Source organism: Ovis canadensis, chromosome 20, assembly GCF_042477335.2.
Source record: "Ovis canadensis isolate MfBH-ARS-UI-01 breed Bighorn chromosome 20, ARS-UI_OviCan_v2, whole genome shotgun sequence".
In the NCBI taxonomy this organism is placed as follows: Eukaryota; Metazoa; Chordata; class Mammalia; order Artiodactyla; family Bovidae; genus Ovis; species Ovis canadensis.
The window spans coordinates 35,072,487-35,091,050 of NC_091264.1; the positions used below are offsets into that span (position 1 = coordinate 35,072,487).

An 18,564-nucleotide genomic window follows, 5' to 3' on the forward strand; every position below is an offset into this window, starting at 1 on the left:
GAAGTCCCACATTTTTTATTCTATTTCATTATGGCCCTAGGATCAGACTTTGATTTGGAATATTTGGTTGCTGTAGCTACAGCACAGGGTAAGCTTTGCTATGGATAATATTTTAATAAATATTTATATTATATTTTTATGAAATGCACACACACACAGGTGAAACACACACATGCACATAGTTCACAAACAATCTGCACCATCTGTTCATCAAGGTAAAGTGTCATTAGGAGCACAGACTAGCCCGCTGTAGAGCTTTTTCCAGAAGATTTCTAAGTAGTTAGAATAAATGCCATTTAGACAGCAGAAAACTCCAAATGTATATTGGTCTGGGAACTTAGGAACTGAAAGAATTAACACAGAGCTATACAGCACATCCAGGGCCTCTCAATCCACAGTAACTACAAAAATAATAATGTACAACACTGTAAGATCATTAAAATCTTTTCTAGCATGCACAGAAAAGTACCTGGTTAAAGCTGTTAAATATAATTCATGACAGTTGGGAGGGTCTGTTTTCAGTGCAATATATCACATTTGGAAATGAATGGATAGACAAATATATTTTTGCTTACAAAGAGTGGAACAAACCAAAACCTAAGGCTGTTCTGCTAAACTATTAATAATAAAAATGTAATCAGCAGGTGGTCAGCTGGGATCTAATAATCTAATCACACTTCCTCTGTCCATTCATTCCTCTTAGCTTCAACCTTAACACACAGTAACACATATGTATGTGTTTAGCATAAGGAGAGTCCTGTCTTCTGTGAAATTCTTGTAAATATCATCATTCACTTAAAAGCATCTTGACGATATAATTTCCTCCCTATTTTTTCATTGCCTTTTTTTTTTTTCCTTTGTTGATCTCTCTTAGCTAAGAAAACACCAGGAAATATTCAACTTTCTCCATGGCTAATTTTCAGTTTTCATTTTGGAGACATTTTTAATTTTCAGTGTTGCATTATCTGAGTAGTAAAAGTAGTGGGTCATTAACATAGAAATCTTAACACATGGTCCTTCTGTTATTCTCTATATTTTTTCCTGGTAGTTTCCTCCATCTCTCTCTTCTTTCTTTCTTCCTCTCTTCCATCTTTCCTTCCTAGAATTCACTGAAGAGTTTCCTAAGTCATGGCCTTTTACTTATTATTTTAATCAAAGCTTATCTTTGGGCCCAGGGTGTGAAAAGGAAAAATGTCTCTGAAATTCTACTTTACAATATAGACAGAGAAGTTGGCGTGAGTTTCAATTAAATACTATACACATTTGGTATCACACAGGAGACAGGGGTGGGGCAGCAACATAAATGCAACAATTTCCTTTGGTCTGTCTTTACAAAAGAAAGCCTCTTCCTTCATGAAAAAGTCTCTTAAGCATCTGCTCCCAGAGGCCTGTAGAAAAAACATGTTATCCACGGCTTGGAAAGGATCTCTTTTGCAGAGCACATCCACTGTTTCCCAAGAGGTCCCATGGGCTGGATTTTCCTGTCCTTAGTTGAGCAATGAATAAGCACTGGACGTGTTTTCCAGGGATGAACTGGTTGTTTCGGGGGTGGAAACATTGTATGTTCCTAAAAAACAGAACAGCGGCTCAGCGGAAGGTCACACTGCTTCGTGATCACTGGGGTGTGAATCTCTGCTGATCGCCCAGGGGGCGCTGTACTGCAGGAGCCAGGTAAGCCATGCCTGGAAACGAACCCGTGCCTGCCCGCCTCCCCAGACCCAGAAGTCCTGGAGAACAAACCAAGCTGTTCTCAAGCATGCGTGGCAGCCGATAAGTCAAGCACTAACTACTTCACATCACACCAGCAGCCAGATTTCTACAGAGGACAGGGCGATCTTGACACGGGCAGCCCTCTGCATGCTGCCTCATGCAACAGCCTGGGGGACATCCATATGGAGGAACATCCCTGGTCCCCTTGGGTTGGTGTGACCTGGGGAAGCTCTCAGGAGGGGTCTGAGCCAGGGAAAGGGAGGAAAGTAAAGAAAAGAGGAGATTGCAGGGGAAGAAGAGGCAGGACCAGGAAAGCAGCCGGAGTCAGGGGATGGCAACAGAAGTGCTGAGGGTGGGGGTAGCAGGGGGCAACGGCACAGACTGATGCCAGCGTGGGGGCGGGGCACAGAGCAGGGGAACAGTAGGGGCTGTGTGTTGGGCAGGGGAAGTGACACAGTGCCCACCCTACCATCAGATGGGCGGACTGCCACGGCTAACAGGGTTTCCATCATTGCCTGGGGGAGCCCTTGGGGCTGCTGACAACATAAACCAAAGTTACAGTGATTATGGAGCCCTTGCATAGGCCACCATGGATCAGCATGAATGACCCTGAAAGGCTGAGTGGCAGCGGCCCGGAGTCTCGGGTCTTAGGACCTCGGGATCTGGGCCCCAGCTCTTGATCTGACTGGTTCAGGAGCAGGGAATACACTTCACTGGCCTTACATAGTGTGTAACTCAGATTCTGTGGAATCATTTCATAGAGTTTTCACTGTTCTCACTTTAATGCAAATACTAAACACCATCCGGGGCTTCCCAGGGGGCGCTAGTGGTAAAGAACCTGCCTACCAATGTAGGAGACTTAAGAGATGCTGGTTTGATCCCTGGATCAGGAAGATCCCCTGGGGGAGGAAATGGCAACCCACTCTGGTATTCTTGCCTGGAGAATCCCATGGACAGAGGAGCCTGGTGAGCTACAGTCCAGGCAGTCCCAAAGAATTGGACACAATGAAGCGACTTAGCACCACAAACATGATCCAGGGACAATGCCCGCCAAGGGGAAATGTTCTAACATACCCTGGATCTCGGATGATTTCACAACAGATCCAACCAAAAGCGAAGGTCCTCCAGTTTCATGAGTAAAACATCAAGCTGAAGCCCCAAATGCCGAGTTCTCCTGAGCTTTAATAACTAATAGGCATTCCCCAAATTCACTCTTATCCAGAGAGCCACAGTCTGGAAGGCTTTCGACACATTTCATACACTTCTTCTTTTGAGAGATCTGTTCAGTGTGGAGGCGCTAGAAGGAATTCTAGTGCCTGTTTTCCCTGGCAGGAGGTGAGGAGTCGGGGTGACATGGGACAGGGCTTTCAGCTTGCCAGAACAGCCGAGACCCACTGCCCAAAGTCATTCACATCCTTCATCTTATGTCTAAACGGAGAAAATGTTCATTGCACATGTCCCTAACTCGGGTGAATAGCTAACTCGGGTGATCCCTCATACGTATGCAAGGTTTTAAAAATGCCCATGTGTAAAACGAGAACACTCCAAAAAGAGAAAAAAATAGAAATGAAACTCACAGCTTGGGATGCTATGGTAGGATCCTCTAATTATTTTCTTCGCTGTACCATAACCCAGAACTATGACCTACCTATTCTTATATAACATGAATAGAAGTTTGTGTTTGATCAGGATAGCAATTAACATACAGTTCCCATTTCTACGGTGGATATGGTTTTGATGTAGAGTTCTCTGCAGGCTGAAGGCATTTGCCCTCTGTACCAACCTCCTGGTAGTTTGGGAAAATATAAGCAAGTGTTTAAACTCTGCCCCAAATAAGGCCACTGTGGGTCAATGTTATGAAGTGGACAGTTGGACACTAGGGGTGAGCTGTCCCCCCAGGGCAAATACGTTTGGGTCAACCCAGGAGACATCTAGAGGATGCTACGTACCTGTTTTACCAAACAAATTGTTAAATCTTCTTGATATTGGAGAACTCATAGAAAATACAGGTGTAGATGAACCTATGGATGTTGACTAGAGAAGGAAAAAAGAATTACAAAGTAAACATGTTAGTACAAGGTCCAGTTTGAATCTGTAAGATGATTTGTTTGCTGCCCTCTCGTAGTCACTGCCTGCATCTTTCATCTCACCTAAGGAGAGGGCCTGGATGAACCTGAATTTCTATTTCAGACAAATTAAGTGGGAAAGCCTACTGGTGGCTCAGACCATTAAGAATCTGCCTGCAATGCAGGAGGCCTGGCTTCAATCCCTGGATCAGGAAAATCCCCTGGAGAAAGGAATGGTAACCCCTTCCAGTGTTCTTGCCTGGAGAATTCCATGGACAGAGGGGCTTGGAGGGCTTAAGTTCTTGGGTATCAAAGAGCTGGACGCGACTGAGTGAATACCACTTCCAATTTAAGCAGGAAAGTCACCTTTTGAAACAGTGGAATCTCATCATAGGTATTAGGCAATTGACTTCCAAATACATATTTAACTGTTTGATAAGGCTTATTATCTTCTGACATGTGAAAATGAAGTTATTTTCCAAGAAGAACCAGACAAAATTCATCATTATTCTTCAAATTGTGTTCCCAAGGCTCATAAATGGCCTTGAGTTTCCCCAGAAGATTGCTTCTCATTGAAATTTGGTCTTAGCTTCCAGTTGATACTATCTGTGCTATTGGCCCCTATAACCCCTATTTTAAGATGTGGGGACAGCATCTAAATGCTAGTTCATTGCCATGGTTTTGATTAAAAGGCAGAATCAGGTACAAAGCAAACACAGTGGCATAATCTATAATTATTACACTACACTACAATTGGTAGTGGAGAGAGAGGGGTTTTTCAAAGTCTCTACAAAGAAACTATTTACCTTTGAGTGCTGTGAAGACCATTTTGACCGTGAATACTTATTCAGCAAGGCTTCCTGCACCTGCAGAGTTTAAGAGAAGCCATTGTCAAATGCTGAAAAGGGTATGGAGAGAAAGGAAGCCTTCTATACTGTTGGTGGGAATGTAAATTGGTAGTAGCCACTATGGGGACCAGTGTGGAGGTCCCTTAAAAAACTAAGAACAGAGCTACCATGTGACCCTGCAATCCCACTCCTGGGCATATACCCAGAGAGCGATATGGTCCGAAAGGATACATGCAAACCAATGTTCATTGTAGCACTGTTTACAATAGCCAAGACATGGAAGAAACCTAAATGTCCATTGATAGAGGAATGGATAAAGAAGGTACATATATATAATGGAATATTACTCGGCCATTAAAAATAATGAAATTATGCCATTTGAAACAACATGAATGGACCTAGACATTGTCATACTGAGTGAAGTAAGTCAGAGAAGGAGAAATATTGTGTGACATCTCTTATATGTGGAATCTAAAAAGAAATGAAAAAATGAACTTATTCACCAAACAGAAACAGACTCACAGATTTAAAGAATGAACTTACGGTTGTCAGGATGGGAGAGTGGGGGGAAGGGATAGTTAGGAAGTTTGGGATCAACACGTATACACTGCTGTGTTTAAAATGAATAACGGACAAGGTCCTACTCTATAGCACAGGGAACTCTGCTCAATGTTATGTAGCAGCCTGGATGGGAGGGGAGTTTGGGGGAGAATGGATACATGCATATGTATGGCTGAGTCCCTTCACTGTTCACCTGAAACTATCACAACATTGGTAATCAGCTCTATTCCAATATAAAATGAAAAGGCTAAAGAAGAAAGAGGCCATTGTCAACCTAACACGTCATGGTTCGTTAGGCTTTTCTAGGAGCATCACTGTCACGGTTCTTACCTTCTGATCCCAGAGGCATCCAAAGAGTAAAATGAATAATCCCTGAAAAAAATTAGAAAGAAGTACATTGTAATCATATTTACTAATCATATTTTTGTCTAGCAAAATAGAAACTATTGTTCACATAGCATAGGATTTGTAAGCTACTTCTTTCTACAGCTGCATTTATGGTCAAGTAGGTGACAATGATGTGGCAGGTCCACAGCAAGGGACCTTCAATGTTATAAGGATATTTTCAATTTCCCTACTTTCACTGAACTGTAAGCTGGAGGTCCTGCTGGTTTTGTTATTAAACATGCCTCTTATGTCTACAGTAGCCCTCATGGTTGTAATGGGAACATAGGGCATGAGGTAGAAAAATCAGTCCCTCCTAGTCAAGACATCATTAGACGTGAGCCTTGGAGTTTGGAGTAGCAGGATTTGTGTGGTCTCGGCATGAGCATCTAGGGTGATGTCTCAGCGTCACCTCCAGATGCCCTGCCTACTCACCAGCTCATGGGAGCCTAGGGTTACCATTCATCTATTGGTTGAGTCACAATCAAGCATCCTCTCCTTGTGCTCCAAAGGCTTGTTGTCTGCACCTCTGCTAAAGCCCTCCTAACAATGTGACTTGTATTATAATTAGTTTTGCACTGCTGGAGAGCAAAGGGAATGTCTGTTTCATTTTCGTACCATGAAAGTGAAGTTGCTCAGTCGTGTCCAACTCTTTGCGACCCCATGAACTGTAGCCTGCCAGGCTCCTCTGCCCATGGGATTGTCCCGGCAAGAATACTGGAGTGGGTTGCCATTTCCTTCTTTGGGGGATCTTCCCAACCCAGGGATCAAACCCAGGTCTGCCACACTTCAGGCAGACTACCATCTAAGCCACCAAGGAAGCCCATTCATATGATGAATGGAGCAGAATTCTTTCAGCCTTCAGCAAATGTTACCTGAGAACCTACTATGTGGTACCAAGCATTCACTTCATTTGTCAAGGTTACCCAACTTCTAGCCTGTTTCAAGCTCTTTGCTGGAACTAGGGATATGCTGATAAGTAAGAGAGGTGCTTCCACCTCACCAAGGCAAAGCTCATTTAATGCTTGTGGAAATTAACTGGAGAGGCTGTTTGGTTTAATGGTGGTATTTGCATTTAGGATATAATAGATGGCATCAAGATAACATTGGATAAATAGCAGAATCCAGTGTAGTGGAGGGACTTTCCTCCCATGTGCATCATCAAGGCAGTTAGCAGGGGGGCACATATGCAACTAAATTATAATGCAGGTGATAAGAGGTATGAGGTTCCATGGGAGCAGAGGAACGTGCCTTTTCTCTTTCACTGAGTTCTTTAGGGCCAGGGCCTCCGCTGAACTCAAACCCTTCCTCATTCCTCCCCTTATTTGTGTTTCTATCATTGCAGATCCTCGCTGAGAGTGCTGCCCTGCAGAGCATACCTGGAAGGCATTGAGGAGCGTAAACACAATGTGGAACACGGCGTTGCTCCCCTGGAACACGGTGGCCAGACCGAAACCCCAGGTGAGCCCCAGGAGCGGCGTGAGGACCCCAATGCTCTTGGTGACCTGGAACAGGCTGCTCTTCTCCTGCTTGCTCGGCTTGTCCCCGATGGAAGGCCTCAGGATCTTGGTGATGACCACAACCGTGATGGTCATGTTCACCACCACGATGATCAGGGCCGGGATGACGAAGGCCAGCAGGGCCTTGGTGTCCTCCCAGTTGAGCCAGCAGGCATTCTTCCTCATGTAGACCTCCCGGGGCTGGGTGGCCCCCACCGTGATGACTGAGATGACCAGAGGGCAGCCATACCCCAGGGAAAAGGCGATCGTCTTCTGAATGGACTTGCTTGTGTCGTGCAGGATGAAAACCAGGCGGTAGAAGAGCATGAGGCCCAGGGTCAGCATCCAGAAGAAGACGCTGAGGTAGAAGAAGTGGATGAAGAAGGTGGCGGCCACACAGGCCGTCTCGTTGAGCGGGAAGCGATGGTCGTGGATGGCGGCGGCCACGATGAACCAGACGTCGGCCACCAGCAGGGAAGCGGTGATGTTGACGATGCAGGTGTGCCGCATGGAGGAGGTCCGGTTCTTGGTCACCGATTTCCACACCACGGCCTCCACGACAAGGCAGGCCGCTAAGCTCAAGATGGAAAAGCACAGCCCGATGTAGGAAATGATATCCAGCAGGATTTTCAGGAGCGAGTCGGGGTCTGGGGAGTCGGGGGACATGAGGATGGAGAAGGAGGTGAGGTGTTCACAGCTGCAGGACACACTGTCCTCGGTGACTTCTTTCACATAGCACCCACTGTTGTCCCACCCCCCGGTGTGGTTGGCTAGGTTGAAGTTCCAGAAGACACACTGCGGTATCCCGCCCGAAGGGTGGCTGTTTTTGAAAGTCATCAGAATCCTGAATGGTGTGGTTATTCTGCGGCTGACGGTGGTGGTCATCACCAGGCTGTTGGCAAAATTCTCTCCCAGAACATCCCGGTCGAGGATGGTTTTGAGAGTTGGGAAAGCCACGGTGACGACAAACGAATCTGGCTGCAGGTGCTCCAGCTGGCATCCACTGATGGTCACGTTGCCCCAGAGGTCAGAGTCTGAGAAGACAAAGCTCTGCCTGTACGATTGGGGGTGGCCAGGTTTTATGACCATGCTCTTCATCTGCACGTTAGGTTGGGAGATGGTGCTGTCTTCTGCCCGTAAAACTCGGGAAAATCTTTCCACTGAATCCAATAGCTGCGAGCTATAATTGGTTTTTTGTTGCTGTGACATCTTCCAGGTATTCAAGGCAGACTTGCCAAGGATGATATCGACCGTGGAGAGGACGTGCTGTAATTGACAAGGCATGAGATCAAACCAACTGAATGTTTTCAATCATAAAAGAGAGAGAGGAAAAAACAGAACATCTCCTTGGAAACGGGTTAAGTGGGTACATGCAGGCGTGCATGCTCATTTGCTAAGTCATGTCAGACTCTTTTGTAACCCCATGGACTGCAGGCCACCAGGCTCCTCTGTCCATGGGACTTCCCAGACAAGAGAACTGGAATGGATTGCCATTTCCTCCTCCAGAGGATCTTTCTGACCTAGGAATGGAAACCAAGTCTCCAGTGTCTCCTGCATTGGCAGGTGGATTCTTTACCACTGAGCCACCTGGGAAGCTCTAAGTGGGTACAGGGAAGAAGAAAAGAGAAGGGGAAAATGCAGCATCACAGGCTGAGGGGACAATGATCCACCTTTTATGGGGAAAATTAGCAGAGGATAGACCCCCCCCGCAACTTCAAGACTTTGTGAAATGTTTAGCAGTCGTGATCGTGAGAACCACCCATACAACTCACTAAGGTCAACTCAGCAGGCTGGCAGAGATATTTATTAATTGCTTTATGTTTTATTTTTAAATCTCAAGCCGGTAAAGGCTTTTTGGGTGGGTGGTATTTCACCAGCAAGGGTGAGAGAGTCTCAGAAGACCGTCTCAAATGATGAGCATCAAATAAGACACGTGAGTGTTGTTAAAGGCACCTTTCTTTTTTGCTTGACATTTTGATTCTCTCTCCCATAAACTTGGAATTGTCATTTGTGGCTTATCTCCGTGGAGAAAAGTGGCTTCTCTCTGCCCTTCTTCGCCTGGTTCTGTTCTCTGAAATAATGAGCCCTGGGGTTAGTTGAACGGTGGCCTCCAAAATGACTTGCCCTAATTCCCAAACTCTGTGAATGTGACCTGATTTGGAGGAAGGGTCTTGGTAGATGTTATTAAGGATCTTGAGAGAAAAATTATCCTGGTTACCTGGGTAGGCCCTAAATCCAGTGACAAGTATCCTTAAAAGAGACAGAAGAGGAGGAGATAAATGGAGAAAATGAGTCGTGTGAGGACAAAGTCGGAGGTTGGAATGAGGCAGCCACAAGTCACAGAATGCCTGGAGCTACTAGAAGCTGGGAAGCGAACGTGCTAGTCAGTCAGTCTTGCCTGACTCTGTATAGCCCCATGGACTGTTGCCCACCTGCTCCTCTGTCCATGGGATTCTCCAGACAAGAATACTGGAGTGTGTAGTCATTCCCTTCTCCAGGGATCTTCCTGACCCAGGGACTGAATCTGGGTCTCCTGCATTAGCAGGCTGATTTTTTACCATCTGAGCCACCAGGAAAACCCACTAGAAGCCAGAAGAGGTGATCAAAGATTCTTCCCTAGAGCCTTCAGAGGAAACATGGTCCCCAGATACCTTGATTCCAGACTTCTAGCCTCAAGGAGTGTGAGAGAGGAAGTTTCTGTCATTATAAGCCACCCAGTTTACGGCAATTTGTTAAACAGCCCTCGGAGATCTGTATAAGCCCCTGGGACTCTTGTAACCCAAGCTGCTTGCCGGTTGCCTCTGGTTGGGTTTGTCCAGTGAGAAACATCAGCAGGAGGTGAGATGATGAGAGAAGAAAGAAGCTGAGATCTGCTTTTCCTGCATCCTCGTTTCTACTGTCAGCATATCTTTGGTATAGTTCTGTCCTTCCCATACTATAGCTCCTGCTCAGTGATCCCTCCTCCAAGGTGATGGGTGCACTATTTCCCTCCTCTTCCTGTTAATCCTCCAGGTAGTAAAGGTTTCTAAATGTTTCTGGTCTCTGGTTGCCTCACACTTTTTAAAAAATTCCTAGTTTTACCTCTCTAAGTATCCCTTCACTAAAGTATCTTCATTTGAACTCTGGTGGGTGAATTCTTTCCTCTTAGAACACTAACTGCTGGGAAAAAAGGAACCTTCTTACATTGTTGGTGGGAATGTAGATTGATATAGCCAGAATGGAAAATCGTATGGAGGTTCCTTCAAACACTAAAAATAGAACTATCATATGATCCAGCAATTCCACTCCTGGGCATATACCCAGACAAAACCATCATTCAAAAAGATAAATACACCTCAATGTTAGTTGCAACACTATTTACAATAGCCAAGACATGGAAGCAACCTAAATGTCCATCAACAGAGGAACGGGAAAAGATGTAGTACATATATACAATAAAATATTACTCAGCCATAAAAAGGAATGTAATTGTGTCATTTGAAGAGATGTGGATGGGACTCAGAGACTCTACTCAGTCCTCTGTGATAACAGACGTGGGAAAAGTGAAAGCGGACGTCGCTCAGTTGCGTCTGACTCTTTGTGACCCCATGGACTATACAGCCTATGGAATTCTCCAGGCCAGAATACTGGAGTGGGCAGCCTTTCCCTTCTCCAGGGGCTCTTCCCAACCCAGGGACCGAACCCAGGTCTCCCACACTGCAGGTGAATTCTTTTCCCGCTGAGCCACAAGGGAAGCCCCCAGCTGAAGTGGGAAGGAAATCCCCCAAAGAGAGGCTATATGTATATGTATAGCTGATTTACTCTGTTGTACAGCAGAAATGAACATAACATTGTAAAGCAACTATACTTCAATTTAAAAAAAAGAAAAGAAAATTGACTGCATCAAAGGTCGTGTTTGGTGAGAGATTGTTGAGAATCCCACCTTGTACATATTCTGAAAACCTTTCATTCCTAGTTTTCTTAGAAAGCAGGTAAGAATTCATTCTCTTTTAATGAAGAAACTATTGAGATTTTTTTAAAAAATCATCTTAAGATCCCGAGATATACACGCACATGCTAAAAGCCAGAGCTGGCAAGGCACTGCTTAGGAAAAGAGAGAATTTGCAGTGGAGAGAAGTTATGTTTCTTGACCCCAAGTGCTGAGGGATGAAGAGATGAGAAGCCAGACTCCTGTAAGACGAACAAACTCACCGTCATCATTTCTGAATTCACTTGGGTTGGAACTGTTGAGAACAGGTCCAGAATGTTAATAATAGCTCCCAGGGTCCCAGAAAATGAGTCGACTTCAAGTTTCGCTTGCTTTGTGCTAATGGAAAGATTCCCTAGGTAGGACGGGAGCTTCTCATCCTGCGTGGGGCTCTTAACCAAAGCCTAAGAACGAAAAAGCCAACACAATCAGACAAGACAAAATATATATATATATATATATATATATATATATATATATATATATTTGCCACTCATTTATCGTAACTCATGGAATTTGAGGACTCTTGCATTCTCAGCAACATAAGCATGAGAGGTGGAAGTATTTATTTTGATGAAATGAAGCATATGTCCTTGCCACATGGCACTCACTTCTACTCTAGGTAAGAGAGGTCAGTTAGCCCCTTCTAGGACTATAGATGACTTGTAAGGATAAAGGAAACCTCAGACCTATAAAAGCATAAAGCCCAATATTTTTCTTCCTATTGATGAACCTTACTTTAAAAAAAAATTAATTCATTTTTTTTGGCTGTGCTGGGTCTTCGTTGCAGTGTGAAGGCTTAGTTGCCTTGTGGCGTGTGGGATCTTAGTTCCCCTGAACAGGGATTGAACCTGTGTCCCCTGCATTGGAAGGAGGATTCTTAACCACTGAACCACCAGGGAGGTCCCTGAATCTTACTTTTTATTTTGGTTTCTTTCTGAAAAGATTAGAACTATTAGCTTGATATAAAAATTCTTCGAAAGAGGGGATGACTTCACCAACATGACTTTTATCATTGAGCTAACGGAAACCAAGGGGAAGGCGCACAGCTGGCCCTAGGGCAGAACACACATTGTGTTGCCTCTCTATTGGTATTTAAGCAAAATATTAAGCATATCTAGGGGTGCATTTTCTTCGGAAATAAACAAGTGTAGCTTTGAGAGCAACACAAAGCAGCTCAAAGTCCATTTTCCTAAGTGCTAAGAAATAGGCTCAGCTAAACACAGCTCCCCACCAAGAGCTCAGAGTCAAGGGTTTAAGGATCACCTTGGCCAGCTGGAGCAGAGCATTTATTGGAGCAGAGATGCAGTCATTTCTCTCGATCTGCCACTGGGAACCCACGCATTTATAAGTTATGATCCCTCCAATAGGACTCTCACGGCTTCTGGTAATGTTCAAGAACTGGCAAAGCTTCTGGATGACTTTCCCAGGCTCCCCAACACCTAGGATAGGATCCTGGCAAGTGATGCTCTCCCCTGCATTGGAAACGTGGACATAAAAGGCACAGTTGAAAAGAGGAGAAAAGATAGTTGAAACAGGACCAGGCTTAGGTGGCATTTTGATATTTGAACTCATCTTCTTCACTTTCAGTTCATTTTCCGAGTTTCCACACAGATCAGGTTCTAATTTACACTGGCTTTTCCTCTAAGCCTCATTCCCACCTCCGATCTCCAGGAATTTTCTCTTTGCTGCCTGTAAAATCTAAGTCATGAAAATAACAAGAGCTTAATGTGTGCTCATCCAGATAAAAGATATGTAGGTGACCTTGAATGTTAGGGACGCATGGGATCTTCATGTATGGGATTCTCAACTCTGATGCCTAAGAATCACCAGAAGAGCCTCGGAAATACCCATGTCTAGGCTCACTCCAGTCCAAGTAGATCAGAACCTCTCAGGCTGAAATTCAAGCTCCAACAGTTTTTAAAGCATCCTTGTGATTCCTGGGTGCAGCCAAGGACATGAAGCACCATTTTAATCTAAAGCTATAATTAGCCCTAGGAATTCTAGGCACCCGTGACCTGAATATTCTAGACAATATTTATAAACATTTATTCCTTCTGGTTTCCCTTAAGGATGACTTGACTTTTCCTCTACCTAAGAGCAGACTTCATTGGAAAATGGCATTTGTTGAGAATCTCCATCTCCAGGGAACTTGGACTCTCTGATGAGCAGAACCACCTCCCCATCACCTTTTAGCATTTATTGAGTTCTCAGCCACTGTAGAAAAATCTTAAAATACCTAAGTAATTTTCTATTGGGAAAAGGCTGAGGAATCAGACTTTGAAAGAAGAACAAAGAGGAGAACAAAGGTAAGAATAAAACATGATGGCAGCTGGGCTAAGATGGGAGGACAGAGGAGAAGTGACCTTGGCTGCCCTCTGGAAAACATGTGCTTGGTGGGGTCAAGGGATGGTGACTCAGAGACACAGGGAGCTCTTCATTGCTTCCTACTTTGGTGTCTGGGCCTCAGATACCAACACCGATGAGAAGGACCAAAAATCCCTCAATATCATGGGGTCTTTTACAGAGATGATTTCTGAGGCCAGGGGATTGCTTATGATGCAGGCCCAGAAGTATCTTTTTACCTTGAAAAATAGTATATGAGGTGGTATTGGCTCAGCGATGACAAAGGATGGGAAAGACAGTTTCTGATGTTTTTTTATTTTTAAGATATTTTGATGCGGGACATTTTTTAAAGTCTTTATTAAATTTGTTATGGTATTGATTCTGTCTCATATTTTGTTTTTTTGACCCCAAGGCATGTGGGATCCTAGCTTCCCAACCAGGGATGGAACCCACAGCCCCTGCATTGGAAGGTGAAGTCTTATCCATTGGACTGCCAGGCAAGTCCCTCTGATTCTTTTTCTGTAGCTCTGGGAAACAGTGCTGATGGGGGCATAAAGTAGACTAGATATCTGAACTTTGCTGAAAGTCTATAACTTTGCTGAAAGTTCAAAGTGGCCTCAGCCCCACACAAACACCATCCACTCTTAACTGGTGAGGGCAGGGCTTCAACTCTCAGAATCAATGGGTATATGGCTTTATCTGCCGAGCTTTCTTAATCAATTTCTTCCCCCCTAATCACTACCAGAGTTAATCAGATAGCCTCTTCTAGCCACCCACAACCGTCTCTAGAGCAGACCTTACCACACTATATGTGATAACATTTTAAAATCGCATGTATCTCTCTCCTAGGTGTGAGGCCAAGAAACACAGCTTATTTCTTTTCAATCTCCCATGCTTAGCTCAAGTCTTGCCACATGAAAGAGATTAACATACATTTATTGATGGATGAATGAGGGAGTGAATCAATAAATGAATCTCTGCTCATGACTGTAACATTTTAAAATAATTAAAAGCGCTCTCACCAGGAACCAGGTTAAGCTTCATAGACGGGCTCTGGACTGAATTATTAGCGGCATTGGTAAAGTGGCAAAACACATCCACGTTTTCTGGACAGGAAACTGAGTCTGCCGTGAAATGGTGTTTGTAGCACACTTGCTTTTCATCAACCTCTTTTACTAAAATGGAATCAAAGAATGAAGTCACAACACAAGTATTCAAAGCACGGATTTTGTTAAAATCATCCAACGTGGATAAACTTGTTCCAACTCTTTTCAGGATTATGCGCCACATTCATCTTCCATGTGGTTCTCAAAATGTCACTTGCCTAGAAGTAACTAAGCCTGCACTGGCAGGCGTGCTGGCCAAAACCTTACCTCCACCATTCACGGCTCCAAGTCTACGCCCACCCAGTTTCGGACCGTCAGAATGCTTTCTCAGCATCCTTCTATCTATGAAACCCCATCATGCTCTGCACTTTTATCCTATCCTGCTTTCACTGCATTTGTTTAGAGGTCACCAGAGGAGAAGACCTGGAGAAGGAATCGGCTACCCACTCCAGTATTCTGTCCTGGAAATTTTCACAGACTGCATAGTCCATGGGGTCGCAGTGAGTCGGACAGGACTGAGCGACTTTCACACTTCACTAAAGGAGAAGAGGGTGTCAGAGGATGAGATGGCTGGCTGCACAGTGTCACCGATGCAATGAATATGAACTTGGGCAGATTCCAGGAGATGGTGAGGGACAGGGAGGCCTGGCATGCTGCAGCATACGTGGTCACAAAGAATTGGCCACAACTGGGTGGCTGAACAACAACTCCTACCAGACCCTAAGGTTTTAGAGAGTAGGTACCTGGTCATATTTATCTCTGCATCCCTGGGGCCTAGCTCAGTATTTGGCACACAGAAAACACTGAACGCATGCGTGTTTACTGCAGAATGTTGAAATGCTTAAATATTTCAGTACCCAGATTGATTTCATATCCCCCTGCCAGACATCCTTCTCCACACTGTCTAGTCTTTATGGGATTCCCCACCTTTCCGAACTTCTATTGTTCTTTTGATCTGTTAATGCTCATTTTGGGGTATCTAATATTCTATATATTGCCTTTTATGACATATGCTTTTCTAGATACTAATCTACATGCCCCACTTCGTTGCTCTCCTTCTCACTTCCTCCTGTATTCACTGTGTTGTGTATTAAGCAGGAGGTCCCCAAGACCCATTCTTTTTTTTTTTTTTAATTATTTTTATTTTTTTAATTTTAAAATCTTCAATTCTTACATGCGTTCCCAAACATGAACCCCCCTCCCACCTCCCTCCCCATAACATCTCTGTGGGTCATCCCCATGCACCAGCCCCAAGCATGCTGTATCCTGCGTCAGACATACACTGGCGATTCAATTCTTACATGATAGTATACATGTTAGAATGCCATTCTCCCAAATCATCCCACCCTCTCCCTCTCCCTCTGAGTCCAAAAGTCCGTTATACATCTGTGTCTTTTTTCCTGCCCAAGACCCATTCTTGAGAGTATGAGTGAGCGCCTAAATTCCTGGTGGTGGTGTCAGTGAGTTGAGATTTGGGGTTGTGAAGTCATGTTTGGTTGACCTTTATCTGATTGAATCCTGAGGGATCTGGGTGGAAGGTACATTCTACCAGACAGGACTTGAATTTTTTTTGGGGGGGGGGTGTCAGGTACCACTGAGTGCTACCAGTGGACCCTCTTAAGTTAATTATTCCTCAGCTTGGAGTTCCTGGACCACATTGGTAGTATAAATTCAAGCCCCAAACCTGGGCAAGACAGTCATAATTCTCAGATGAAATTTTTGCCTTTTATCAGCAAAGAGGCCAAGCTCTTAACTCTGGCAGATGAATTTTGTTTTGTTTTTTTTTCCCCCTAGATTCTTCTTCTTTTACTAAGCACGTCATCATCTGAGGGCCCTGACGTTGTGCTGGTGGGTGGGGTGCCTTAGTTACTGCCTTGGGATCAAGGCCTTCTGTCTCATACATTTCAGAGCTTTCAAATTCAAATTCACGATTCTGGGTTTCTGATTTTGGCAAATGCCTTCAGGGCATCCCATAATTAGCAAAAACATTTCCTCTAATTCTTTTTGATTGTTTCTGTTACTCTCTGGGCTGCTCAACTGTGCATTTACAGGATTCTTGTGGTACTTTGCTTGCATGCTAACTCCTGCATAGAGGGAGGGATGATCAGAATATCTAGTCTACTATATGGAACGTGTAGAAGGCTCGTGGCAGTAACTTAATATGGTCTTCAACAGCCATCACTAAAAACAATGGGCTCCACTCTCACTGACTCTCAAGATTTTGTCACAAACCACTTGCTCAGATGGTAAAGAATCTGCCTACAATGCAGGAGACCCAGGTTCGATCTCTGGGTCGGGAAGATCTCTTGGAGAAGGGAATGGGTACCCACTCCAGTATTCTTGTCTGGAGAATTATATGGAGAATTATGTGGTGGGATCTCAAAGAGTCAGACATGACTGAGCAATTAACACTTTCACTTTTCAACGAGCCACTGGCCACATAGCAAAATAGAAGGCAGTAAAGCCTCATGGACTCCTGTTATATTCTGTCTGATGGAATCCTTACATCTCTTTACCCCTACTTTAACCGTATATATGTAGACTCCATGTATATGGAATCTTATGTCCTAACAATTCAGCAGTGGGCATCTTACCAGCAGGAAAAGACGAGGAACCCACTTGAAAAATGACCTTGTAGTCTGAATCTTCCTCAACGCAGCATCTGATGTGACGGGAGCTTCGGCATGGAATTGCAGCTTCCACAGGATCAACCATGATGTTGGACTCTAGAGGCAGCGGGTACACGATGACATCTTTGGCCATGACCCTGTACAAAGTCTTGTATCGAAATACGCAGTGATAGGTTCCTGAGTGGAAGGAAGCCAAGATGAGACGGAACAAATGTCATCGCTCCAGAAAGGCATTAGCTGAACCTCAAAAACATCATGCTGAGTGACAGAAGCCAGACGCAAAAGGCCACATATTGTATGATCCCAGTTCTGTGAAACGACTACAGTAGACAAATATACAGGAACACAAAATAGAGTAGTGGTTGCCTAGGGCTGGGGCTTTGGGAGAGAATGAGGTAACTTGTAAAGCGTATGGAATTTCTCTTGGTGGGGGTGGAGATGATGAAAATGTTCTCAAATTGACTATGGTTGAGTTTGCACAACTCCAGTATACTAAAAGCCACTGAACTGTATCCTTTGAATGAATCAATTCTATAGTGCATGAATTTTATTTAATAAAGCCATTGCAAAATCAAAAAACAAAAACAGGAAGGCATTGGCTGAAAAAGTTAGGAAGAGGATTGGGTTTCCTTGTCAAGCTGGGACAAGTGCACAGTGACCCCTCCTGGGCCCTAGATGAGAAAACGCTTCATTGAGTCCCCTCCTGGGCTCTCTATGCATTTGAACCCATCCTCAAGGAAATATTCACTTACTTTTGAATACAATGTAGTGGCTTATCCAGAGTCAAACAGCTTGTTGGAGTGGGATCGAGTTTCAAATCAGGTTCCCAAGACCTCCTCCAAGGCTCTTTCTTTAGCCAGGAGGGAAAAAATGAGAATTTTGGTGTGTCCTGGGCTGGGGAGTTCTTTGAAGAAAGTTGTCAGTGAGTTGGAGCTGGAGCCCTGGGGTCCTGTGACACCCGTCTCTAAGGGAGTAGATGCCTCTGGTTCTGGCACATCATGGCACCGCTAAGGAGAGCAGAGAGAAGGGGGAAGGAGGAGGAAGTGGATGGTGAACTCTTGGGAGAGCTTGTCCTGTAGACTCGACTCTGGGATTACATGTCTGACGCTTATCTAGAAAAGTCTGAAGATGAGAATGGGCCGACTCAACTTTGCAGGAGTGAAAAGAGAAAGCTGCAGCAGGAGTTGCCTGCACGCCCAGTGCTTGGTGAAGCAGAGTGGACTGTGGACAGGGCTTGGGTTGACCTTCATGAAAGCCACCTTTCCCACTGGACTTCACACCAGAGCCCATCAGGGAATGAGCCGCTGCTGGGTCAGCTGCTGTGGGGACAGCCGGAAGTTTATAACAGCATCTACAGTTAAGTAGGACCTTTCAATGTTGCTGACATCCCTTCTCTTTGCCCTAACTTTGGGGGAGTCAGAGCAGTTGCTGGGCAGAGAAAAAACAA

General features: G+C 44.6%; 1 protein-coding gene across 11 annotated transcripts in view; it reads right to left on the minus strand.

The window, feature by feature from the left end:
• Nucleotides 1-295: 295 nt before the first annotated feature.
• The window catches only part of ADGRF5 (adhesion G protein-coupled receptor F5), a 114,096-nt gene continuing 95,827 nt past the window's right edge, over nucleotides 296-18,564 (minus strand). For 8 of the 11 annotated variants that reach the window (XM_069563926.1, XM_069563919.1, XM_069563924.1 and 5 more), the window contains 9 exons: nucleotides 17,082-17,294; nucleotides 14,404-14,556; nucleotides 12,302-12,510; nucleotides 11,260-11,439; nucleotides 6,949-8,334; nucleotides 5,516-5,557; nucleotides 4,583-4,642; nucleotides 3,660-3,744; nucleotides 296-1,567 (listed from right to left, as the gene is read on the minus strand). In XM_069563926.1, coding sequence (XP_069420027.1) covers nucleotides 1,488-1,567; nucleotides 3,660-3,744; nucleotides 4,583-4,642; nucleotides 5,516-5,557; nucleotides 6,949-8,334; nucleotides 11,260-11,439; nucleotides 12,302-12,510; nucleotides 14,404-14,556; nucleotides 17,082-17,294 — 2,408 coding nt within the window. In that variant the 3' untranslated portion in view covers nucleotides 296-1,487. Of the gene's footprint in view, nucleotides 1,568-2,179; nucleotides 2,247-3,659; nucleotides 3,745-4,582; nucleotides 4,643-5,515; nucleotides 5,558-6,948; nucleotides 8,335-11,259; nucleotides 11,440-12,301; nucleotides 12,511-14,403; nucleotides 14,557-17,081; nucleotides 17,295-18,564 lie in introns of all 11 variants that reach the window. The other 3 variants (XM_069563928.1, XM_069563921.1, XM_069563922.1) reach the window with 1 other exon arrangement.